Source organism: Panthera leo, chromosome E1, assembly GCF_018350215.1.
Source record: "Panthera leo isolate Ple1 chromosome E1, P.leo_Ple1_pat1.1, whole genome shotgun sequence".
Taxonomy (NCBI): Eukaryota; Metazoa; Chordata; class Mammalia; order Carnivora; family Felidae; genus Panthera; species Panthera leo.
The window spans coordinates 12,172,554-12,199,463 of record NC_056692.1 but is presented as its reverse complement, the minus strand read 5'-3'; the positions used below and the strand labels follow the sequence as shown (position 1 = coordinate 12,199,463).

General features: G+C 51.1%; 1 protein-coding gene across 1 annotated transcript in view; it reads right to left on the bottom strand.

Annotated features, from left to right (window-relative positions):
* Nucleotides 1-812: 812 nt before the first annotated feature.
* Nucleotides 813-26,910, bottom strand: part of TNFRSF13B (TNF receptor superfamily member 13B) — a 38,540-nt gene continuing 12,442 nt past the window's right edge. Inside the window, exons 2-6 of the mRNA XM_042916746.1 lie at nucleotides 19,169-19,306; nucleotides 15,123-15,368; nucleotides 2,508-2,684; nucleotides 1,848-2,110; nucleotides 813-1,633 (exon numbers count right to left, since the gene is read on the bottom strand). Of these exons, the coding sequence (XP_042772680.1) occupies nucleotides 1,860-2,110; nucleotides 2,508-2,684; nucleotides 15,123-15,368; nucleotides 19,169-19,306 (812 nt within the window). The 3' untranslated portion in view covers nucleotides 813-1,633; nucleotides 1,848-1,859. The remainder of the gene's footprint in view (nucleotides 1,634-1,847; nucleotides 2,111-2,507; nucleotides 2,685-15,122; nucleotides 15,369-19,168; nucleotides 19,307-26,910) is intronic.

The following is a 26,910-nucleotide window of genomic DNA, read 5'->3' as shown; positions in this document are numbered from 1 at the left end:
TTTTCTAAGAATGTCTTAAAAAAATTAGAAGTCAACTTGCCTGTCAAGGGATATGAAGCAGAGGTGGATTTGGGGAGGGCCTGGGTGATGGGCTGAATTGTGTCCCCCAAATTCATGTGTTGAAGCCCTAAACCCCAGGTCCCCAGAATGTGACCTTGTTTGGAGCTAGGGTCTTAACAGAGGTGATCAAGTTGAATGAGACGTGAGGGCGGGTCCCGATCCCGTAGGACTGGTGTCCTCATAAAAAGGAAGGAATGTGGACACAGACACACATGGGGGAGCGCGGGCCGAACAGAGGGCCCTTCCCTCACGGGCCTCCGGAGGACTCTCAGAAGGAAGCAGACACCTTGACGGCAGATGTCACACCTCAAGAAGTGGGGGACACCACCCAGCGCGTCCTACTTTGTTTGAAGAGCCCTGGGAAGCGGATACGGCCTGTAGCGCATTGGGGGAAGCATCAGGCTTCCCGTCTACACCTCCCAAAGCGTGTTATGTGAACCTCACAGTTGTGCCAGGCAATTTGGGGTGGCACAGGGTGAATTACTTTGATTTACAGAACCATATATTTGTCTTACTGGGTAAATGCTTCTAAGAACAGTTATGCCTTTTAAGGGCGACTAAAATGCAGGTTTCAATGCTACTCAACATATAAAATACAGTAAAACCTTGGTTTGCGAGCATAACTCATTCCGGAAACACGCGTGTACCCAAAGCATTTGCATATCAGGGCGAATTCCAAGAACCGTTGGCTCAGGTGTGATCATGTGACGTTCAGCATCACGTGCTACCCGTAAGGCAAGACGGCGCTCGTGTATCAGGTTAAAATTTATTAGACATGTTTGCTCGTCTTGCGGGACCCTGGCAGAATTTCCTCGAGATCCAAGGTTTTACTTCTAGGTAACATCTAACACTTGTGGATGTTCAGGTATTATTGCTTATTATCAGTCAGAATGCAGGAAATGCAGCGTGAGGTCAGAGCCGGTCTAGAAGAAAAGGTGAGTTGATGTAAAGAAGAATATTAAGCCACGAACAGTGCAGCTTGGTGGCCAAAGGTGGGTGCCAACTAGAATGCTCCTGCTGACGTCCGGGCAATTAGCCTGGGGCTTTCAGAGCAGCTCCGCAATGGGCTCAGCCTGTGCCTTCCCCACCACACACACACACACACACACACACACACTGCACTGTGCTTTGCTGTGCCTAAGGAGGCACGGTGGTGGGGAATTTGTTTAATAAAACAAATGTAAAGAGCCCAGGCCTCTGGTGGGAGGCACGCCTCCTTCAGGCCATTTAGCCTTCCCCTCTCTCTGGCTTCCCCTCTTGAACGAAAAGGCACAACACAGTCCCAGCGTGTACCCCCCCCCCCCACCCGCTTCCCACCCAGCACAGGTCAACGAGCTCGGTCGTGAGCCTGGTGAGACCATCAGCTTGCAGGGTCTCAGAAACCAGGCGGACCCCTTGTGGTGGCAGCGGGAAGGGTGGGACGTCCAGAGTCATCACGGGGGGAGACACGACGAAAACCAGAGAAAGGGAGGAGCGGGCAGCCGGGGAGGGTTTTATTTCTAAAGAAGGGCTCTTGGGGGTTGTGGCCAGCAGGTAGGTATGACTTCACTGCAGGTGTTTAGGTGATGGCGACCTACAGTGGAGACGTGGATAAAGTTGGTGACAGGCCTCCCTCCCTCGCACCTCCCTCCCTTCAGCTCTTTTCTCCCCCTTTGTCTTCTCTCCTCCCCACCTCTCCCCCCTCCTCGGCCTCCTTTCCCGTGCCTTCACCTCTCTGCCCCTTCCTCCACCTGTCTCCCCCCCTCCTCCGCCTCTCTCCCCTACCCCCATCTCTCTCCCGGTCTCACCCTGCCCCCATTTCACGAGGTCGGGCCTCCCTCCTCCGCAGGAGCGCACAGGACCTCAAGGCCGCCTTGCGGGGCGCGCGCGCACGGCTGTCCGATCGCGGTCCGGCCGAGGCGCCCCCACCTCCCAGAGCGCGCGGCGCCGGGGGTCCCGGGCCCGCCTGCGCTCTCCTGGGTGGGCTGCCTGCGCTCCGGGAAGCAGAAGCTGCACGTCTCCACCGGCTCTGGCAACGCGCCCTCCGCGCTTCCAGCTTCCATCCAGTGATCTGACGGAAGGTGAGAGGGCGATGGCGTTGGCCTTGGCCCTGACCCTTTCTCTACCGCCCTGCACGGACGGAGGGGACACGCGGCCGGGCGGTCGAGTTCCCCCGCCCCCGCCGCAGAGGCAGCCCCCCTCTCCCGGCACCAGCTCCCCTTCTGCTTGGGGAAGCCTGTGTAGGAACCCCTCGGGGAGCGCCCCGGCAGCCCTGCGCCCCTGCCAACCCGATGGCCATCGCCGCACCCCCACCCTTCCTCGGGCGCCCCATCTGTTGTCTCCATGTGGAACCTGATTTCACCAAGACCGAAAAGATGCTTCCCGTTAGGAAGCAGGGCCAGTGCGGGGACAGAGGGACCTCCCGCAGCTGGCCCCACATGCGGTGCAAGTGCCCGTTTCACACTCACCCTTGGAGGACTTGGCCTGGGTCTGACACGGTGCCGGTGAAGGCTGGCAGGAGAACTGGTCCCCTCTCCTCTTGAGGAAGCAGGCCACGGCCAGGAGGAAGCAGCAGATGATGGCACAGAGGCAGAGCCCCAGTGTGCTGTAGACCAGGGCCAGCTGGTCAGCGCTCAGCTTCAGCCCTGGGGCCGGGGGGGTTGCAAGACAGCCATGAGGCCCCGAGATCAGGAGGGGCCCTTCACCGCCCAGGGCCCTTCCCTGAAGTGTCCCCTCCTCGGGCTAGCATCCCCCTTGTCCTACCATCTTTCTTTTCCCTCATTAGACCCAAGCAAGCCACGTGGCCATCCCCGTGCCCCCTTGGAGGGCCGAGCCCCCGGCCCCCGGTCCTTGGCGTGTTGTGGACCTGTCTGGCTCCTGGAGAAGCTGGTTCCCTTCCTCACCCTGAAGCTTGGCTCGTGTGGACCCTTTTCTGGACTCCGGAAGAAATCAGCCCCCCTCCACCCCAGGCTGGTGGCAACTTCTTCCAAGACCTCAGAGCTGGACACCTCTGGAGCTTGCCCTTTTTACGCCTGCTCTTGCTACAGGATGTGGATCGGGACACTACCAGCGGTGGATGGAAAAATGGACAGACTATAGTCCCGGGAAGATGTCTCTGTCTTGACCTGGGCCCTCCTGTAAGAGGGGGCCGTCCTGGAGAAGCATACTTTGAGAGTGAGCCGGGCGCAGTTGCTGATGAATCTGGGCTAGCAAACCAGGAGAGTCCTGGGGAGCTGGGGTGGTCACTTTTCTTCCCAGGGCCTTGAGCCTCTGGTTTGGGTGCCAGAGGAAGGCAGCCCTGAGCCGAAGCTCTCCCCTTGAAATTTCTCCTGGCTCCTGGAATTGGGGTGCTCCGTAGGCCCCAGGTAGAAAAGGACAGATGAGCCAGAGTCAGTATGTGTGTGTGTAATATACGCATGGTGTGGGCCCCCCACCGAGCCCTTACCATATGCAGGTGCTTCGGGCAGTGTCTCTGTAATCTGAACGAGGACTGATCACCCCACCTTTGGATATTGAGATATAACTCATATGCCATCAAATTCACCATTCTAAAGCGAGCAACTGTGGGTTTTAGTATATTCACAAGGTCGTGCCACCATCACCACTGTCTGATCTGAAGACATTTCTGTCACCCGCGTACTCCCTAGCAGTCACCCCCCATCTCCCTTGCCCCAGCCCCTGGCACCACTAAGCTGCACTCCGACTCTGCGGATGTGTCTATTCTGGACACTTCATACGAATGGAATCACACAATGTGTGGCCCGTTGCGTCTGGCTTCTCTCGCTGAGCGTGTTTTCAAGGCCGATCGTCATTGTCATGTGTGTTGGGACTTCCCTCCCTTCTGTGGCTGAATAATGTTCCATTGTACCGTCACCCCACAGTTTGTTTATCCGTCCAGCTGCCGATGGGCCTTTGGGTCGTTATCACCTTTTGCTGTTGCGAATAATGCTGCTGTGAACATTTGTGCCCAAGTGTGGGTCTGGACACACGTTTTCAGTTTTCTGGGGTGTATACACCTAGGGGTGGAATTTCTGGGTCAGAGGGTAACTCTACGTTTAACTTTTTGAGGAAAAACCGGACGTTTTCCACCATGACTGCACCGTTTTACACCCCGCTTTGCAGGTGACAAAACTGAGATTCAAAGTCACACTGTCCACAGTCGCAGCTGCTACTGGGGGCGGGTCTGACGGGCTCCAGGCCAGTGCTCCGGGCTGGCCACACACAGGCAGCGGGAAGGGCACTGCCCTCTTCCTTGCACACGCTCCTCAGAGTCACGATTTTTATACAGTAACAGCTGGCAGGTGCCACCTGACATTTACAGAGGGAGAATGGGAGCTCTGGGTGGGCGGTGCTGGCCTTCTGTCCCCTGCCCAGAGCTCAGAGAAGCCACGGAGGAGGGGGATGCAGAGAACCCCCAGTGCGGCTCACCGTGTGCCAGTGCTACAGATCTGGAGACTGAGGCCCGAAGAGGAAAGAGGAACCAAGGGAGGTCACAGGGCCTCGGGCAGAACAGGCCGGCCATCCACACGTCCCAACCCCCAGGTCTTTCCGTCTGCCTATCTGCTCCTGCTCGCCTCTGGAGTAAGATGACCTCGTACAGCTGGCTTAGCAGGGGAGAGGCCGGCAGCCTCCGCATCGGGGACGGGTGCCCGGCTACCAGATTGCTAAGCACAGATGCACCGCCGTGTAGGTTCAAGGAGGGAATCCAAACATCTGCGTATTTCAGATGTTCTCAGCACAAATTCTAACACCCAGACCTGGCAGCAAGTGCACACAGATGGTCCCCAGAGAACCACCTCCCCACAGCCTGCCCTTCAAATCAGGGCCGGGCTGGGCCTCCCTGAAACCTCAGACGGCAGAGGCCATCGGCGCCAGCCCCGCTCTGTGCCCTCCGAAGGCCCGCAGCCCCTGCTTCTGCTCTCTTGGGAGCGCTGAGCCACCCCTCGAGAAGGTCAGCTGGAGGGGCCACGTGGAGGCGCCCCTTGGAGAAGTCACGGGAAGAGGGGACCGCGGGGAGGAGCGAGGCCCGGACGTCCCAGATTCAGAGCCCAGCGCCACCTGCCTGTGGCTACAAGGAGACCCCAAGCAGACACCAGACCTGCCCAGCTGAGCCCAGTAACCCACGGAACCACACAAGATGATAAAGCGGTTCTTTGGAGGCCACTACGTTTTCAGTGGCTTTTGGGTGCTGCAGTAAACAACCAAACGGTGACAGTGCTCCTGAAGGGCTGGTCCCAGCTGCTCCTCGTCCCTCTGCCCAGACCAGCGATCTGCTGCTTCCTGCGGCCAGTGGACCTAGTTCCTGCCTGGTGATTGCCCCTAGTACATGCTCTGCAGAGTTCCTGGACCAGGACGAGGAGGGCAGGTTAAAAGTACAGATGTCCCCGGGGCGCCTGGGTGGCTCAGTCTGTTAAGTGTCCCACTTCAGCTCAGGTCATGGTCTCGCGGTTGGTAAGTTCAAGGCCCGCGTCTGGCTCTGTGCTGAGAGCTGGGAGCCTGGAGCCTGCTTCGGATTCTGTGTCTCCCTCTCCCTCTGCCCCTCGCCTGCTCGTGTTCTGTCTCTCTCTCTCTGTGTCTCTCCCCACACCTTGAAGACTTCCCCCACACCTTCTTCCTTTTCTCTCAGGTGATTTGTGTGTGCCGTCTATTCAAAACACAAAACAGCTCGAAGCTGCTCTAGTGGTCCGCGTGTCCAAAGAACCGTGTACAAGGCGCACCAGGAGGACAGGGAAGTCATAGAGTTCCAGCAGCTGGCGGGGCTGCTAACGGGAAAGCTGTCCCCGCTGCTTTGTGTGCCACCCGAGTGGGCCCTGCACTAGGTCTGGCAGCGGTGAGCGCCCAGACTCTCCTGGGGGCTGGAGGTGGGGAGTGTGCACTTCTCTGCTCTTCGTTCAGTCTCCAAGATCACTTGGGTCCACGACCTCAGAAGTGGCCTTCTGTCAGCCCTCAGTGACCGGGACCCTGCAAGACAGAGAGGCCTTGCCCCGTGCTTCTCTGTCTGCCCCCCCCCCCCCCCAGCAGCAAAGGGACACAATCAAAAGTTTTTGTGAGAAAAAGGGATGCATTCTCTGTCCTTGTCTGAAAATCGAGCCCTGGGGATACAGCCCCTGGAGGTGCAGTTCCCAGAAACCGCCACCAGGAGGCACCACTCAAAGCTTCTGGCTGCTTGGGAGCTAGGCTGGCCCTAGCCCAAGGACAGTTTATTTGCAAGCTGCGTTTTGTTTTTGTTTTGTTTCGTTTTACTGTCTTCAAAGCCCTGTCTTATCTAAAAATAGAATTTCCCCCAGACTGCTGCTGTCCCCAGCTCAGGTTGAGGCTGGCCAGCCGGTCAACATTATAACTTGTCTGTTAGGGACAGAGTTAAGGGACCTTAACATGATAACTTGTCACTTAGAGGTAGAGCAAAGGGGCCTTTGTGGCCCTGGCAAGGGCTGTGCAAGAATCCAGACGCCACTGCCTCAGCCGGATGTAGCTGAGGGCAGGAAGGCATGATTTTAAGCCTGGGCCCTGCAGCCACAACTGCTTGAGGCGAACGTGGCTTTGGACATTTTACTCTGCTTCCTCAGGCCTCAGTTTCCTCATCTGTAAAATGGGGAATGATATACCGATCAGCATTGTTTGGCATCCATGACATAATACAAGTAAATACATACGAGGCAGCTGGGCCTGGGAGGACCGGCCCAGCAAAAGTCACCAGGTGTCCCCATGCTGCCACAGCTCACTCAGCTGGCAGGGCAGTTTGCCCATAGGGGAGGAGTGGGTTTGGGGCGGCAATTGCAGGACGCCAGACACGTGGGGATTTCTGCCCCTCCTCCCTCTGGGAAGACTCTGGGCACACCTTGTGGGCTGCGGCCGCGCGGATGGCCAGCTCAGCATCCCGGACACTCCGTTTGTCCCTCCTTCCCTCTGCACATGCCGGTGACACTTGGTCCAAAGTTTGCCTTGAGAAGGGGTTTCCTGCAGTGAGTGTGAGCCTCACTATTAGGCTATTGGGGGCCTGCAAATGCCCACGGAAGGCCCCCCTATTGTGTGTGTGTGTGAGTGTGTGTGTGTGTGTGTGTGTGTGTGTGAGAGAGAGAGAGACACTTGGCTGCCATTTTGGGAGACAATTTGGGAAAGGATGGGGGGCTCTGTTTCCAGAATACCACATCCCCCCCATTCCTCACACCCCCTCATCAGGGCCTGGGATCCCCGAGTCCCCATTCTTTCTGGGGCCACCCCCTCTGAGAGTGACCCTCCATCCTGCTGGGGGAAGGGCTCCTACACAGACTCGGCCACTGCTCCTGCGCAGCCCCTCTCCCCAGCCCTGCATCAGGCCCATCGGCCTTTCCACTTGCTCAACCTGCTCCAACTGACGAAGGAAGCCTCCTGCCCCCCGGGCTCTCACTCCCGCTCCTGCCCTATTTCCCCACGGTCCTCTCCGTGCCTTCACGTCTAGGTCACTGGTCCACGCTCTCTTCTCTGGCTTCTGCCCCCGTGTTTTATCAAGAGGGTTTTTGTGAGGACCTCAGCTTCGGCCCTGGGGAGAGGGGCATGTGGGGCCTGTCACGGTGGGGTGGGGTGCACTGCGTCCCCTGAGGAAACAAACGAAAAGCCAAGCGTAAGACCAACCCCCAGGGCCACCCTGTGGAGCTGTAGTTCCCAAACCAAAGGAAACCCTGAGCGATTCCTGGGACAAAAGTGGCGTTCTCCCCGACCCCCAAATCCTTCTATGGCTGTGACCCCCAGTGAGAAAACGGCTGTTCCCCACCCTGCACACGTGACCTACAAATGCATGAGTCCCTGTGTCTCTTTTCCTTAAAGGCCTGTCGTGCTTCCCGTTTGCCGAGCCGGCGCTCCAGCTCTGACCGCCTTGGGCCTTTTCTCCCTGGGGTGCGTGTGCCCCACAGCTCGGCGCTGCCCCCCACCCTGGACACTGTGGACGCCCGGCTCCCACGCGCCCTCACCTCCTCCAGCCTCGGCGCCCCACCTGTGATCGTCACGGTGGGGCTGTGAGCTCCAGGCCCGGCTTCCTAAGCTGCTCAGTGAACACGCGGGGCCCTGGCGGGCAGTCTGTGCCCCTGTGTCCCCCACCCTGCCCCTGCGCATTCCCATCTGGTGGAATGAGGTTGAAACGGACTGAGGGGGGATGTTGAAGGCCTGTTAAGGGATCGGACTGAGCCTGGAAAGGGAGAGGAAGAGGCCTCATGGACGGTAAGAGAGGGGCTCCCTGCCTCGCCCCCCACCATTTCCTCAGGTCGGGACCGCCTCCACCCAGGGACGCCTGAAAGTGGCCCTTCAGAGGGTCCTCTGACCTCACTGTGGCCAGAACTGGTGGACATTTGCAAACTTCTCTGCGGTGTGACCTACTCCTTCCAGAACCTTCCTCCTTGTTTGCCTTTGTGGACATACGGTCCTCTGGGCTCTGCTCTGACCTCCCCAACTGCTCCTTTGCAGGGTGTCTGGGGGAGATTCTACTGACCCCTCAGAGGCAGACCCCTCTCCCATGACGGCTTCCTTCTCAGCCCTTTTCTCCTCGCACCTCCTGGGTCCCCAGGGAATCTTTTCCACTCTTGGTACCAAAACTGCCACCCCACAGGCCCATGAAATCCAAGTTCTCCAGTGAGATGCTCCCCAGAGCTCTGGACCCATGTGAGGGGTCCTGGCTGCCTCCAAGGCTGGCATCACCTGCCCATGGGGGACCCAACTCAGAGCTCTGGGGTCCCTCTGGTTTCCTCCCCGCCGACCCTGGTTCCATCCCCTCAAAGAGATGCCCCCTCGTAACCTGCAACTGTGACCTTATTCGGAAAAAAAAGAGCCTTTGTGAGTGTGATTAAGTTAAGGATCTCAAGAAGAGAGAGTGTGGATCAGGCTGGGCCCTAAATTCAATGACAAGTGTCCTTAGAAAGAGAGAAGACACAGAGTGGAGCCACAGGAAGATGGGGGCCACCACACGCCAAGGCCCGGGGCCACCAGCAGCTGGACGGGGCGAGGAAAGATCCTCCCCCAGAGCCGTAGGAGGGAGCACAGCTGCAGAGACCTCGATCTCAGCCCTCCAGCCTCCAGAACGGCCAGAAGGACATCCGCGTTAAGCCCCGCCGTCTGTGGCATGGTGCTACGGTAGCCGCAGGACGCTGACACCGCCAGCCCGGGAAAGGACCCACATTCTGCTCGTCCCACCCAGCGACGTCCCTGAAGTGCCAGGCGCGGCCCCGTGCCCCCAAGTCTCAGAGGCAGTTAGGCCTCACGAGGGCCCCGTGTGCTGTCATGATCACTACAGGTGGGGACAGTCAGGCACAAGCCATCCAGAAGCTTCCCTGGCTCACCCAGAGCTTGGGCTGGAATCCAGGTGCCGGCAGGCTCGCTGGGAGCCCTGCTCCCAACACCACCCAGAGCTCCTAACGTGGGGCCCAGGGGGCCCAGGGATAGGGTCTGGGGGCTTCGCAGGCTCGGATAAGAAAGATGCATCTTTTATTTCACTGATGGCCAACTGAGATTTGGCTTTCGCTTCCACCCTCTGTAGAGGCTGGCCCCGAGTTGTACAAGCAGCGGACTGTGGCTTTGTCAATAGCAGAGCCCCAGGTGTCTCCGTATCCTGCCTCAGTGGGTCCGGGCAGCCTGCGATGTTGTCTGCTTCCTAGCAGTTTGAAATCACCTGTCGTCATCCAGCCCACCGCCCCGTCTCGCCATTTAATGCATTGATAGAGAAGCACGCAGATTCATTCTGAGGTTGCAATTTGTGCCATACTCTGGTAATACTCTGATTTAATGTTTAATTTGATTTGATATTTTGAGATACTATATTGATAGTATCTCAACGTCATTGGTTTCTTTGTAGCCCTATGTGCTTTGTTTGATGCACTTTTTTTTTTTAATTTTTATTTTTGAGAGAGAGAGAGAGCAAGTGGGAGAGGGGCAGAGAGAGAGGGAGACACAGAATCCCAAGCAGGCTCCAGGCTCTGAACTGTCAGCACAGAGCCCGACACGGGGCTCAAACCCACAAACTGTGAGATCATGACTTGAGCTGAAATTGGGGGCTTAACTAAGCCTCCCAGGTGCCCCTACATTTTTTAAAAAATGTTTATTTTTTTTATTTTGAGAGAGAGAGAGAGAGAGAGAGAGCGAGCGTGCACATGAGTAGGGGAGGGGCAGAGAGGGAGAGAGAATGAGAGAGCTTGCACATGAGTAGGGGAGGGGCAGAGAGGGAGAGAGAATGAGAGAGCTTGCACATGAGTAGGGGAGGGGCAGAGAGGGAGAGAGAGAGAGCGAGCGTGCACATGAGTAGGGGAGGGGCAGAGAGGGAGAGAGAATGAGAGAGCTTGCACATGAGTAGGGGAGGGGCAGAGAGGGAGAGAGAATGAGAGAGCTTGCACATGAGTAGGGGAGGGGCAGAGAGGGAGAGAGAGAGAGCGAGCGTGCACATGAGTAGGGGAGGGGCAGAGAGGGAGAGAGAATGAGAGAGCTTGCACATGAGTAGGGGAGGGGCAGAGAGGGAGAGAGAGAGAGCGAGCGTGCACATGAGTAGGGGAGGGGCAGAGAGGGAGAGAGAATGAGAGAGCTTGCACATGAGTAGGGGAGGGGCAGAGAGGGAGAGAGAATGAGAGAGCTTGCACATGAGTAGGGGAGGGGCAGAGAGGGAGAGAGAATGAGAGAGCTTGCACATGAGTAGGGGAGGGGCAGAGAGGGAGAGAGAATGAGAGAGCTTGCACATGAGTAGGGGAGGGGCAGAGAGGGAGAGAGAATGAGAGAGCTTGCACATGAGTAGGGGAGGGGCAGAGAGGGAGAGAGAGAGAGCGAGCGTGCACATGAGTAGGGGAGGGGCAGAGAGGGAGAGAGAATGAGAGAGCTTGCACATGAGTAGGGGAGGGGCAGAGAGGGAGAGAGAATGAGAGAGCTTGCACATGAGTAGGGGAGGGGCAGAGAGGGAGAGAGAGAGAGCGAGCGTGCACATGAGTAGGGGAGGGGCAGAGAGGGAGAGAGAATGAGAGAGCTTGCACATGAGTAGGGGAGGGGCAGAGAGGGAGAGAGAGAGAGCGAGCGTGCACATGAGTAGGGGAGGGGCAGAGAGGGAGAGAGAATGAGAGAGCTTGCACATGAGTAGGGGAGGGGCAGAGAGGGAGAGAGAATGAGAGAGCTTGCACATGAGTAGGGGAGGGGCAGAGAGGGAGAGAGAATGAGAGAGCTTGCACATGAGTAGGGGAGGGGCAGAGAGGGAGAGAGAATGAGAGAGCTTGCACATGAGTAGGGGAGGGGCAGAGAGGGAGAGAGAATGAGAGAGCTTGCACATGAGTAGGGGAGGGGCAGAGAGGGAGAGAGAGAGAGCGAGCGTGCACATGAGTAGGGGAGGGGCAGAGAGGGAGAGAGAATGAGAGAGCTTGCACATGAGTAGGGGAGGGGCAGAGAGGGAGAGAGAATGAGAGAGCTTGCACATGAGTAGGGGAGGGGCAGAGAGGGAGAGAGAGAGAGCGAGCGTGCACATGAGTAGGGGAGGGGCAGAGAGGGAGAGAGAATGAGAGAGCTTGCACATGAGTAGGGGAGGGGCAGAGAGGGAGAGAGAATGAGAGAGCTTGCACATGAGTAGGGGAGGGGCAGAGAGGGAGAGAGAGAGAGCGAGCGTGCACATGAGTAGGGGAGGGGCAGAGAGGGAGAGAGAATGAGAGAGCTTGCACATGAGTAGGGGAGGGGCAGAGAGGGAGAGAGAGAGAGCGAGCGTGCACATGAGTAGGGGAGGGGCAGAGAGGGAGAGAGAATGAGAGAGCTTGCACATGAGTAGGGGAGGGGCAGAGAGGGAGAGAGAATGAGAGAGCTTGCACATGAGTAGGGGAGGGGCAGAGAGGGAGAGAGAATGAGAGAGCTTGCACATGAGTAGGGGAGGGGCAGAGAGGGAGAGAGAATGAGAGAGCTTGCACATGAGTAGGGGAGGGGCAGAGAGGGAGAGAGAATGAGAGAGCTTGCACATGAGTAGGGGAGGGGCAGAGATAGAGAATCTCAAGTAGGCTCCATGCTGTCAGTGCAGAGTCTGATGTGGGGCTCGATCTCGTGAACTGGGCCCTTCCGTCCCACCGATCCCGTGCCAATGCGCCGCCTCTCAAGGACCATCCAAGTCCTTGTCATCTGTGGCCTTCGTTGTTGCTAGAAAGAGGCTCTCACGGCCCCTGCTGCCTTTGCCAGCGTCTACCCTTCAAGACCCCCCGCCATCCAGTCCCCACCTCTCCCACGACTTCCCTGCCCCCAGGAGCACGTCTGTCTCCCCAGCCTGGCAGATAGGGCCCTCTGTCATGGGCCCTGATCCCTCTCCGGGCCCTGTCCGCCCCCTAGCGTGCTCTGCTGTCCCGGCTTCAGCCCTCCGCCCCTCCTCGGGCTCCCCCTCTGGCCCAAAGCTCCCCTCAGCCCCTCATGTCACAGCCACTTTACTCCTGACAACACTTGCACGTGCTGTTCCCCCTGCCTGGAGCAGACTTCCTCCACCTTGTCTCTTAAGCCCACCTTTTCTTTTTAAACGAGCGGTTATGTACGCACGGCGGGCATCACTGACCCCAGTGAGCGTTCTCCGGTACTCTGCACAACAGCCCCACGAAGGTGTGTGACCCCATTCTCACAGAACCAAGGCTCAGAGAGGTGAAGGAACTTGCTCACGGTCACACAGCGAAGGATGGAACCAGGGTCTGGCTCCGCAGCCCCACCCCCCATCACTCCAGTCTGCCCCAAGCCCCCTCCCCCCAGAGAAGGCTGCCCTGCCCCCCATCGCACCCCTGGCTGGGTTACGTTGCCACCATGCACCGCGATTAATTTACCATTTGTGTGAGTCTTGTCTATGTCTGACTCTCCCGTTAGATTGTGACTTCTGTGGGGCCGGGGACAGGATTTGTTGTGCTCGAGACACCTCATGTCACATGAAGGAATGACAACCTGGGAGGGACCCGTGAGAGACCCCGAGTAGGGTTGAGGTGGGGCTTGGCGGGGGTGGGAGTGAGTGGGGTGGGTGGCCAGATTTGTGGAGCCCACAGGGGACGGGATCACATCAGCTCCACCACTGGCTGCAGCCAGAGGCAAGCTTGGTCACGTGACATCCTGTAGTCCACGCCCTCGAACAGGTCCACACCTGGTCCTCCCAGGTTTACAATCCATGCCAAGCCCAGCTCCTGCCCCACCAGCACACCCAGGTGTCAGAGGACAGAGCAGAAGGGACCTAAACCCCAGGCCTCTGGAGAGACTCGGGCCTGGGGCAGGGCACAACAAGACAGTCTTTAACTCCCTGAGTCCCTGGGAGGACGTGTGGTGTCCCCTGGCTGTGGTATGCATGGGGCCGCTAATGCTGCAGGGTCAGGTATGACTCGCCCCCCACCATGTCCTTACACATCCCCATCCACACATCCTGGGGGATCTATTCCTGGAGCCCAGATGAGGCTCCCAGATTCTACCCGGTGCCCTGTAGGGATGGGGCTTGCGATGGGTCATCACAGACAGGAATAGCTAATCGTGTCCCACGGACAACGGGTTACCCTCAGGAAGTGATAACCCCGTGCATGCCGCTCTGGGAGTTTGGCTCCAGCAGAGGGGATATACTTTGGGACCCCCGGACTTGGCCTCGATCTCAGCTCAGCTTTGCTCATGAACTCATCGCACAAGTCGCAGCAAGTAACCCTAAACTCTGAGACTCCATTTCTTGATGCGTGAAATGGGTGAGATTGATCTGAAGGGGACTCTAGTGCATCAGAGGTGGGAAAGTTCTGGGTCTGGCTGGAAGAATCCAAATACACCGCCAACGGCAGGCTAGACACACAGGTCACCGACACCGGAGGAACGGGGGTGCCCCCCCAGCCCCATTTCATGGTCCCATACATCGCTCCCTCTGTATCCACATCCTATGCATGCGGATCTGCAGTTCTCATGAGAAGGATGCTGTGCTAGATTAAAATCAGCCACAACCTCACCGGGGCTGCAGATTCTTGGTCTCTCCTCCCACCAAAAGGTGGCATCTCTTTCCCCATCCTTGAGTCTGACTGGCTTTGCGACTTGAGTGATAGAAGGTAGCAGTGATGATACAATGCATGTCCCCAGCCTAGGCAGCTGGAAGCCTGGTGTATTTCTACCTCTTGCACTCCTGCCGTCATCACGAGAAGGACACGCCTTGCCAGCCTGCTGGCCCCAGGAATAGGAAGAGAGATCCATGGAGCAGACCCACGTCTAGCTGAGCCAGCTGAACACAGCTGACCCCAGCCAAAATCCAGATACAGAAGAATAATAAGGCACTGAGTTTTGGGACTGCTTGTTACACAGCAACAGCTCACTGACAGGAGAACAGAAAAGAGTAAAAGACAACAGTCTAACCGAGTAGAACATGGAGCTGGGCAACCTCCATTATCAGGGTGCACGACACCTGTCCTTTGGTGTCTTGGCACTAAGCTCTGGCATCACAGAAATGATGCCATTGTGAGGAAAGTCACAGCACAGAAAAGAAACCAGTCGGGGCCCCAGGGGCCTTCAGGACTATTGTCTCTCCCCTGACAGGCCAAGAGCAGCGTAACTATCTCAAGTGTTTATGGATCCACGTGGCACCCCCCTCCCATTCTTTCCGACACCACGAGCAGGGTGGGTAAGCCAAGAGGTGTTTTCTGGGAGGGTCATTAAACACTTTCAATACTTGGCACGCGGTAGATGTCCGGTTCAAGGGACCCTTCTCACCATATCCCAAGTGGCCAACCCCCAGCATAAGTTGTGTTGTGATATTTCGGTCCCTCTCATTCTTAGGAAGTGCCCGCTGTGTCTAACTGGAATCAGAGACCTTGCTCACAAGGTCAGCTCTGCTGGTTAGCTGCTGCCCACGTTTTAAGAACTGATTTAGCCTCCGTTATAAGACTCTCAATGACCAGGTCTTTCCCCCTCCCCTCCCCCTCCCCCACCGCCCTTCCTTCTGGCCCACAGACTTCTAGATCTTTTGCCTAAAAGTTTTTCTGTCCTGTGATGACCCTCCCCTGCCTTCTGGCCATTTGCCCTGACTCTGCGCTTCCTGCTTTGCAGACCCTCCTTGTGGAGGCTTGGCACGGGCCCTGCTTCCTGCTCTGACCCTCAGGCACCGTGCAGGCCGGCCTCAGGGGGCTTACCTGGAACTGGCTCGGAGCCTCTGTGCTCTGTTCCCTGGTACCTTCCCAAGTCGTCTGGCCTGGTTCCAGCTTCCCCAGCCCGCTGTCTCCTGAGCTCTGGCGGGAGGTTCGCGTGGCTCCTGAACTTGTTCTCACAGAAGTACGTGCATTGCTTGGGGTGACGTCCGCAGATGGAGGCGCAGCTGATGCAGTCCCTCAGGAGCTGGTCGTAGTACCTGCCTTGCTCCTTGTGGCAGCTGAGTGACTCTGGGGGACAGAAATGAGCGGTGCTACTGGGAGACAGGGACCTGCGGGACCCGTGAATCTGGACTCCAAGGGCTTCACAGTTGAAAAAAAAATCACAGGGCGCCTGGGTGGCTCAGTCGGTTGAGCGTCCTACCTCGGCTCAGGTCATGATCTCACGGTTTGTGGGTTCGAGCCCCGCGTCGGGCTCTGTCCTGACAGCTGACAGCTCGGAGCCTGGAACCTGCTTCCGATTCTGTGTCTCCCTCTCTCTCTGCCCCTCTCACACTCTGTCTCTCTCTCTCTGTCTCAAAAATAAATAAACATTGGGATGCCTGGACAGCTCAGTTGGTTAAACGTCCAACTTCAGCTCGGGTCACGATCTTGCGGTTTGTGAGTTCGAGCCCCACATCAGGCTCTGCGCTGACAGCTTGGAGCCTGGAGCCTGCTTTGGATTCTGGGTCTCCCTCTCTCTCTGGCCCTCCCCCACTCACACTCTGTCTCTCTGTCTCTGAAAAATAAATAAACATTAACAAAATTAAAAATATAAATAAACATTAAACATAAAAATCACAATGCAATTCCCCGGAAGAAATTCCAGAGTGATGCAAGGCCTTTCCCAATACATGAGTGGAAGGCTATACATTGTCCAATAAATACTGTCTTAGCTACAATATATACTTTTGATCCATAGTATTTTTCCTATATTTACTTTACCCTATTTTTACTTTTCATTATTACTTCTTCTTTGACCTATAGGTTATTTAAAAGTGCCTTTCCTGGGGCACCTGGGTGGCTCAGTCAGTTAAGCATCCGACTCTTGATTTTGGCTCCAGTCGTGATCTCACAGTTCATGAGTTCAAGCCCCACCATGGCCTCCATGCTGACAGTGCTGAGCCTGCTTGGGATTCTCTCTCTCTCTCTCTCTCTCTCCCTCTCTGCCTCTCCCCTACTTGTGCACACATACACCGGCTCTTTCTTGTCCTCAAAGTAAATAAATAAAACTTAAAAAAAAAAACCCGCAACAACTTAAAAAGTGCATTTCTTAGCTTCTAAACATAAGAATTTTCTAGGTGTCTTTTAAAATTGAAGTCTGGGTTGTTACATCATCACATAAGTCGTGTACTTGCATTTTCCCAACTTCATAAAGGTGGAACCTTTCATTTTAACATAAGGATTGGAGGAAGAGGCCAGAAACCACCTTGGCAAGTTGAGGGAGGGGGCTGGAAGGGAGAAGGAAAAGCTCAAATTAATAGTGTTTCTTTTGTTGTAATGAGTGAGAATTCGAAGAGCTTAAACAGGGGTCAGTGCCAAGGAGCAGAGGCCACGCAAACTACAGCTTAATCACACTTGCTGTAAGAGAGGAATTTTTAAAAGATGTTTATTTTTGAGAGAGAGAGAGAGAGAGAAGAGATGGGTGGGGGGACAGAGGATCTGAGGCAGGCTCTGAGCTGTCAGCAGAGATCCCGATGCGGGACTCGAACTCACAAACCATGAGATCATGACCTGAGCTGAAGTCGGATGCTTAACCGACTGAGCCACCCAGTGCCCCTCAGAGAGCAATTTTGAGTGCATAACAGCAATCTATACTTTCACAGGGCAAGTTTCCCTTGTCTTAAAATAAGATTCTATTTATGTGCAAATGGGACTCACACAGATCTTTAAGGGCACATTCCAGAGGCAGTGCCAGATAGAGGGTAAGAACACAGACTTCAAGGTCAGACAGGGCTAAGAGCATCCCTGGCCCTACCTTTGAAGGTTGCGGGGTCTTAGCCTCTCCATGCCTCAGTTTCCTCACTTCCAGGACAGAGGTAATAATAATATTGACATCTTAGAGTCGCTATGAGGATTTGAAGTGCCCGGCACAGTGCCCGATGCGTGATAAGAATTTTGGGTGAATGGGAGGTTTAACTAGAATATTCATTGGTGCCTCTTTGCAGCACAAACACAGCAGCTCTTATGTCCTTGACCGAAGAAAGGAAAAGACCAGGAAGACGGTCGACCCGGGATCTCAGGGAAGATTCAGATGGGACCGGTGACCTCCCCCTGCCCCGTCTCTGCCCCCGGGGTCCCACTAAGTCACATAGGACCACTGGCTCCGCCACTCATGAGACAGAGTTGACATGAGGGCAGTGGTGTTCCCGGGGTCTTATGTGTGGACCCCCTCCCCTCCTCAGGGCCCCCGGCGTGGCTGTTGCAGGTGCTGTCTGAGCTCCCCAGAGCACCAGCCCTCACTGCCCAACCCCGGAAACTTCCCCTATGACCTTGATATTTCCTATTGTGTTTTCTACCTCCCTGCCTTTGCCCATACTGGTCCTTCCTGGAGTGCCCTGCCCCCCGCATCTGACTGCCGCGTCTACAGACCCTTAATAATCTATCTCCGGTGCGGTTACTCCAAAAATGCTTCCCTGCCCCCCAACCCATCAGCTGGGGGGGGGGGGCGTCTCTCCCAACTGTAGCATTTTATGGTACTTTACTCTTCTCCCCTGAATTGTAGTTATTTCTCCCGTCAGATGATAGTCCCTTCAAAGGATCACATCAGTTTCCTATTTTCAAGGGGCTAGAGAGTTCCATGAATATTCGTGGAATGACACAATAAATATTCTACCTCCTAATGATAGAAGAGTCAACCGTGAATAGTGTAGAGTCATGGCTTTGGAGTCAGAGAGTCCTGGTTCAAATCCTAACTTTTCCATTATTATGCTGTGTGACCTTGGGCAAACAACTCAGCCTCTCCGAGCTCTACTCAATCAGTATTTATGAATCGCTTACTATGTTTCAGTCACGGTGCTAGGCTCAAAAGGAGTTCACGGACTGATGGTTGAGGTATACATGAAACAAATACACACAAAAGAACGTAACACAAATCATGGGAAGTTCCATCAAGGAAAAAAACAAGTTGTAAAAAAGAATAACAAACACGGGCACCTGGGTGGCTCAGTCAATTAAGCGTCCGACTTCCGCTCAGGTCACGATCTCACAGCTGGTGGGTTCGAGCCCCGCGTCGGGCTCTGTGCCGACAGCTCAGAGCCTGGAGCCTGCTTCAGATTCTGTGTCTCCCTCTCTCTCTGCCCCTCCCCTGCTTGCACTCTGTGTCTCTCTCTTTCAAATATAAACAAGCATTGAAAATAAAAGAATAGCAAGGGGAATATCTTTTTCAAGACCATCAGAAAAACTTGGATATAGCCTGAGTACAGATGATGCTAAGGAATTATTGCTGTGGGTGACGAGATATTAAGGTTATATTTTGAAGGCCTTTATGTGTTGGGGATTCATGATCTCGTATTTACAGGTAAAGTTACATGAGCTCTTGGGTTTGCTTTAAAATGCACGAGCAAAAAAGAAAAATGGTTGGGGGATAAAAAGGCAGAATCTATAAAGCTCATGATGGGTAGATAGGGATTTATTATGCTATCCTCTGTGATAGTTCCTGTCATAAAAAGCTTCAAAAGCAAGTCAGAACAGAAAATGACAAAGGGGGATTTAATATATTAGGCCATCAGATAAGACCTCTGACATTTGGCCTGAGACCTGAAGGTTGGTTGAATAGGAGGGAGCTGAGGGAAGAATAACAGGGAGAGGCATGCTAAGCAGAAGATACAACGTGTGCCAAGGCCCTGAGGCAGGAAGAAACACAGCATGTTCAAGAAACTGCAAGGAGGCCAGTGTGGCCAGAGCAGAAAGATCCGGGGGTAAAGGGGTGCCACAGTGTACATCTCCTTCCCCCACCTCCTTCTCAGGCACCCAAGTGCAATGGGCCAGGGGGATCTCTGCAGGGAAGGAAGGGGTGATCCAGCCCATGGGGCTCAGGCCCCAGAACTCACTGCAGAATGCTGCACAGGTGCGTGGAATCTGATGGCTGCAGATGAGTTTGCAGGAGAGGCAGATGTTCAGTAGGGGATCCCAGTACTGTTCTTCGGGGCACTGACCCATGGCCACCCCCATCCGCAGGCCCTGTGGAGCTGAGAGGCAGGGAGCATGAGGGTAGCTGGCACCCTGCCGTAGGTCAGAACCCAGCCTCTCCCACTCACATTCCTACTCTGTCCCGGCACGCAGAGGGGGAACCAGACAAAGCTAGCTTCCAACCCCAGCTGCACTTGCTGGGTGACCTGGGGCAACCATGTCAAGTCCCCAAACCTCGGTTTCCCCATGTGTGAGATGGCAGTTCTGGGGCCGCCGCTCTTCCACCAGCTGTGCCCTTCTCATCCTCGTTCTTTGTCCTGCCTAATGTGCCTCTTTCGACCACAGTGCCTTTTCACCTGCTTGTCCCTTTGCATAAAATGCCCTTCTTCCCTCTCTGCTGGTTATTTTTTCCTGATCCTTTAGGTCACTGTTTCAATTTCATTTCCTCAGAAAAGCCCGACTCTCTTCCCAGATTAGGACACTCCTCTTCTTCTGCACTACTTGTCACTGTTTTCACTTCACTTTTATGACTGGAACTATTTGATAGTGTCTCCCCCATTAGCTGCGAGCATCATGCAGGCGAGAACTCTAATTTTTTTGTGCACTGCTCGGCCCTCAGAACCTAGATAATGCCTAGGACATATTAGGTGCTCATTAAGCGAATAAAAAGAAAAGCAGATCCAGCCAGTGCCTAGCATACAGCAAGCATTCAATAAATGTCAATGTCCTTCCCCTTCTCTTCTTTTACTGCGGTATGAGACACACAAAATGATGTGTGTAAAATGCACAGATCTTAGGTGTGCGACTTGGTGAATTTTTCCATATGTATACACCTGTGTCACAACCCACATCAAGGCCTAGAAATTTCTTGCTCCCTGAAGACTCTCTTGGGTCCCCTCCTGTCCAATACTTCACTTCCGCTGGTAACTTCTATTCTGACTTTTATCCCTGTAGGTCATTAATATTGCCCATCCTTGAACTTTTGTGTCTGGTTGTTGGCTCCGCAAGATATCCAGGACACATTCTCTGTTGAGGCTTTCTCAATCATTTGCTTTGTATTGACGAGTCTCCCATTTTATGAATGCACCACGTTTTCTAGAATTTTCTGCCTGATTTCCTGGTATTAGCTTCTCCAAAACGATATTTATCCTCAAAGGGAAAGAGAGCGGAAGAAGTTACTGCAGCAGGAGACAGATGTGAGCAACATTTTGGAATATGGAAGGCATGTGGGCTGGGGTGACTGACTTCAGTTAAAGGTCTCTTTTCTTTGATGCCCGCAGGGAGAAGGAAGCTGACTTGGGCCACAGAACCCCAGGAAGCCTCTGGAACTGGAGGTACCAAGTATCTCTGACAACAGGAGATGGGAAGGCAAAACAATGAAAGAAAGACTGGTTGAAAATGTACAGAAAGACAGCTTGACCCCAGCCGGATTCCATCTCCAGGCAGGTAACAGCCTCTCACCAACCCGAGCAGAAGATTTGGTGTCTTCTCAGGCACAGCTGAGGGCAGTCCTAAGGTCCACACTCCCCAAAATACTACCTAAGGAGTAGTGTGACCATGTTTTTAAAAAACGTCTCCTTCCCCATCCAGCAACTGGCAGGGAATCAATAGACCCTTCTCTGGGAAAACCCACCCAGAGGAAAAGACCTAAAAGCACTAACTGGGAGATTCTCTCAAGAAAATGACCAAGTTTGCTGCTTGACCCTCTGAGAGCAAAGCTTCTACATTAACAACCCCATTCATTTACCCAGAACTTCCAACAGCTGTTTCTGCCTCAATCTGAGTTTGAGCCAAAAGCCACAGGTCACCTGATATTGGAGTGCCACCCCTACATAAAAGAGAACTCAAACAAAGCAAGCAGAAGGGACATGCTGGGAGCCAAGAGAGACAATGCAAGGAACTGAAGAAAATTAAAAGGCAACAATACCAACAGTTGATATTGATATTGATATTGATATTGATATTGATACTGATATTGATAGAAAGATAGATGAATTTTTACATTCATGAAAAAGAATGAGTACTGTCTTTAAAAAAGAATATGCATAGAACAACTGAGAATTATTAGACATTAAAAATATAATAGCCAGATTATAAACATCAGTAGAAGGGGTTGCAAGATGTAATTGAAGAAATTTCCTAGAAAATAGGGACAGAAAAGATACGACAATTGTACAATCACTTCAGGAAGCCCAGAGGTTGATTAAATGGGAGCTTCCAGACTTCAAGGATACAGCTTCCAGATTCAAAGAACCAGTCGGGTGTCTGGCACAATAAATTCTCACAAGCCATGACCCATCATCATAAAACGTAGGAGGACCAGAGATTAAGAGCAGGTTCTAAAACCTTCTCGAGAACAAGCAGGCTACCCACAGAGTTCCGTTAGGAAGTCAGCGGAGATCCCAAATCAAAACTGGGATGTGAGAACAGTGTCAGGGCAGACGGCAGAGTAGGAGCGTCAGTAATCTGCCCTCCCGCCTAACAGATGTTGAGCTGGCAGCAACCATCTGAAGTGACTATTTTGGAAGTTATCCCAGGGAGAACTGGAGGAAGAAGCTGGTACATTTTTGGAATTTTGGTGCATCTCAATGTATTTCATGGTGGTGGCTAGCATTCCTTGGTCTCCAACCCCACGTATGCCGCGGTGCAGGCAGCTGCTCATGTTGCCGGTGACACTTGCTGGAACCCCGATGGGTGAGGAGGACCTTGTCCTCCAAACATTGGGGTTGTAGGTTCGGATTGCTGTTTGCTGCTTTTGATCAGTGAGGGGCTGGCACAGAGGTTGGTGACCATTGTTTCAACCCCCAACGGAGCCAGACATTTAAGGAAATCTTTGTCCGGTCACTGGCTGACTGCAGAGATAAAGGAACAGAAACTTCGGTGACCACACACAATAAATACATACTTTGCAAAAATAGTTTGGAAAATCCACAAATGGATTCCAGCCATCAACAAGCAAGATACAGTAATCCCTGAGAAACGGGAGAATTAGAATTACTACAACAGAATACTCAAAATATCCAGTTCTCAGAAAACTTACGAAACATACAAAGAAATGAGAAAATATGGCACATTTACAGAAAAAAGAATTTGACAGAAATTATCCCTGAGGAAGCCCAGACGTTGGAAATATTAGTCAAAGATGTTAAATCAACCGTCTTAAGTATATTCAATGCCTAAAGACAATCATGGACAAAGAACTAAAGGAAATCAAAAAATTATGTATGAATGAAGTATGAGAATATGAATAAAGAGATAGAAGTTGTAAAACAGGAACCAAAACTTGGAAGCAAGCAAGGTTTCCTTCAGTAAGGAAATGGATAAACTGTGGTACATCCAAACAATGGAATTTACTCAGCACTAAAAAGAAATGAGTTATTGGGGCACGTGGGTGCCTCAGTGGGTTAAGCATCCAACTTCAGCTCAGGTCATGATCTCATGGCTCGTGGGTTCAAGCCCTGCATTGGACGCTGGGCTGACAACGCAGAGCCCGGAGCCTGCTTCAGATTCTATGTGTCGCTTTCTGTCTCTCTGCCCCTATGCTCTTTTTCTCTCTCTCTCTCTCTCTCAAAAATAAACATTAAATTTTTTTTTTAAAAAGGAATCGAGTTATCAAGCCATGAGAACACAGGGAGGAATCTTAACTGCATATTACTAACTAAAAGAAGCCAAGCTGAAAAGGCTACTACTGCATGATTATAGCTATCTGACATTCTAGAAAAGGCAAGACTATGGAAACAGTAGAAAGATTAGTGGTTGTTAGGGGTTGGGGAAGGGAGCACTGAAATTATTCTGTTTGATACTATCATGGTGGATACATGTCCTTCTACGTTGGTGAAATCCCGTAGACTGTACAACGCCAAAAATAAGCGTTAGTGTAAACTTATGGACTTTGGGTGATAATGATGTATTAACATAGGTTCATCCGTTGTAACAAATGTACCACTTTAGTGCAGGATGTTCATCGTATAGGACGCTGTGCATGTTTGGGGGAACGAGGTATAGGAGAACTAACTCTCTGTACTTCCCACTTAATTTTCCCATGAACCCAAAACTGCTCTAAAAATAGCCTATTAAAAATGGAAACAGGGGCACCTGGGTCGCTCAGTCGGTTAAGCATCTGACTCTTGATTTTGGCTCAGGTCATGATCTCATGGTTCATGAGATCAAGTCCCACGTCGGGCTCTGCTTTAACAGCACAGAACCTGCTTGGGATTCTCTCTTTCCCTCTCTCTGTGACCATCCCCTGCTTGTGTTTGCTCTCTCTCTTTCTCTCTCTCTCTGTCTCTGTCTCTCAAAATACATTCTTATAATTTTTTTTAAATAAAAAAGTGGAAACAAAAAAATTCTGGAATTGAAAAATCTAATAAATGAAATGAATAAAGGTCACTAAAGGGGCTCAACAACAGATTTGAGCAGGCAGAAGAAAGGACAATTGAATTGCTTAGTCTGAGAAGCAGAAATTTTTAAAAATGAGGAAAAGTGAACAGAACATGAGGGACTTGTGGGGCCCCATCAAACATGCCACCATAAATTTTTAGGAGTTCCAGAAAGAGAGAGGAAGAGAGAGAGAGAGAGAAAAGGACATAATATTTGAAAAAAAATAAGGCTGAAAACTTCTCAAATCTTAGGAAAGACATAAATATATGTTCAAGAGCCTCAATGAACTCTAAATAAGGTAAATTCAAAGAGCCCAATGCTGAGACACATTGTAATCAAAATGTGAGAATTGTAAAAGTTGCAACATAGAAACAACTTTTCACATACAGGTAACCTTCAATAAAATTAACAGCTAATTTCTCCTTGGAAACCATAGAGGTCAAGAGGCAGTGGGATGATATATTTAAAGTCCTGAAAGAAAAAAAAATTGCCAACCAAGAATTACATATCCAGCAATACTATCCTTCAAAGCTGAGGGAGTTCATTCCCAGTTCATTAGACCTGCCCTACAAGGAATGCTAAAGGGAGTCCTTTGTGTTGAAATGAAAGTACCTTAGATGTAGACACAGCCATGAGAACAGATAAGGGACACTGGTAAAGGTAACTACATAGGTAAATATAAAAGCAAGTATTATTGTACTTTTTGTGTGGTTTGTAACTCCTGTTTTTTTTTTCCTATACAATTTAGTGTAACAATGCATAAAACGATTATAAACCTATGTTAATGGGCGTAAAATTCATAATGAGGTAATCTATGACAATAACAGTGTAAATGGGAAGGGACAGAGATATAGCAAGAAAATGTTTGTATATTATCAAAACTAAGTTAGTATTAAAATTAAGTTGTTATAAGTTTAAAATGTTAATTATATTCCCCAACGTAACCACTAAGGAAATAACCTTTAAAAGTACAAAAAAGGAGGAGCGTCTGGGTGACTCAGGCGGTTAAGTATCTAACTCTTGATTTCGGCTCAGGTCGTGATATCACGGCTTGTGAGATCGAGCCCTGTGTCATGCTCTTTGCTGACAGCATGGAGCCTGCTTGGGATTCTCCCCCCAACCCCCACTTCGCTGTCTCTGAATAAATCAATAAACATTTAAAAAAAGGAAAGAAAAAGTGAATCAAAATGTTAATGCTACAAGTAACCAACTACATACAAAAAAGGGGAGTAATGGAGAAATTGAGGAACAAAAAACATAAGATACAGAAAACAGATAAACGACAGAAGTAAATCCTTTTTTATCAGTCATCACATCAAAGTAAATGGACTAAATTCCCCTATTAAAAGGCAGAAATTGGCAAATTGGATTAAAAAAGAAAGCAGTATCCATCTATATGCTGTGTACAAGAGACTTCCTTTAGATAAAAGGACGCTAAGAGATTGTAAGTAAAAACAATGAACAATATATTCCATGCAAATAATAGCCAAAAGGGAGCTGAGGCGGTTATATTATTGTCAGACAAAATAGACCTTAAATCAAAAGAGGTTACAAGAAACAAAGAAGGACAAAATATATTGATAAAAAGTTTGATACAGCAAGAAGGTAATAACAATTATAAACATACACGCATCTAACAACAGAGCCCCAAAATATATGAAACAAAAATTGACAGAATCGAAGGGAGAAATAGATAGTTCTACAATAATATTTGCATATGTTAATACCCTGCTTTTCGTAATGGATAGAAGAACCAAGCAAAAGATCAATAAGGAAATAGAGAACTTGAACAACACTATGAATCAATGATATATAATAGACATATACAAATACTACACTCAGCAACAGCAGTATACACATTCTTCTCAGGTGTACATGGAACATTCTCTACGGTGGACCATATATTGGATCACAAACCAAACGTTAACAGGTTTTAAAAAATTGAAATCATTCAAAGTATCTTTTCTGATCAAAATGGAATGAAACTAAAAATCAATGACAGAAGGAAAACTGGAAGATTCACAGACATGTGGAAATTCAACAACATATTCTTAAACAACTGATGTCTCAAAGTGGAAATCACAAGGAAAATTACAAAATATCTTGAGATAAGTGAAAATGAAAACACAAGTTACCAAAAGTTACGGGATACAGAAAAGGTAACGCTAAGAGGGAAATTTATAACTGTAAATGCATATGCACTAAAAAAGAAGAAATTCTCAAATCATAACCTAACTGTACACTATGAGGAACTAGAAAATGAAGCGTGAATTAAACCAAAAGATGGCAGAGGTAAGGAAATAATAAAGATTAGAGTGGAGATAAATAAAATAGAGAACAAAGAAACTGTACTAGAGAAAATCAACAAAACCAAAAGTCGGTTCTTGGAATAGATTAACAAAATTGACAAATCTTTAGCTAGATTGACTAAGAAAAACAGAAGAGATTCGAATTACTAAAGTCAGAAATGAAAGTGGGACATGAAAAGATGCTCAGCATCACTCACAATCAGGAAAATGCAAATCAAAACCACAATGAGATATCACCTCACACCTGTCAGAATGACTAAAATCAACAACACAAGGAACAGTAAATGTTGGTGAGGATGTGGAGAAAAAGGAACCCTCTTGCTCTGCTGGTGGGAATGCAAACTGGTGCAGCCACTCTGGAAAACAGTATGGAGGTTCCTCAAAAAATTAAAAATAGAACTACCTTGCAATCCAGGAATTGCACTACCAGGGTATTTACCAAAAAAATACAAAAAAACTAATCAAAGGGATACATGTACCCCTATGTTTCTTTCTTTCTTTCTTTCTTTTTTTTTTTTTTTCATTTAAATTCAAGTTAGTTTACATATGTGTAGTCTTGGCTTCAGGAGTAGAACCTAATGATTCATCTCTTACATATGACGCCAGCGCTCATCCCAACCAGTGTCTTCCTTAATGCCCATCACCCATTTCATCTATCTCCCCACCCACCTTCCCTCTAGCAGCCCTCAGTTTGTTCTCTGTATTTAAGTGTCTTTCATGATTTGCCTCCCTCTCTCTTTTTATCTTATTTTTCCTTCCCTTCTCCTATGTTCATCTGTTGAGTTTCTCAAATTTCACATAAGAGTGAAATCATATGTCTTTCTCTGATTGACTTATTTCACTTAGCATAATACCCTCTAGTTCCATCCATGTTGTTGCAAATGGCAAGATTTTATTCTTTTTCATCACCGAGTAGTATTACATTGTATATATAAACCACATCTTCTTTATACATTCATCAGTCGATGGACATT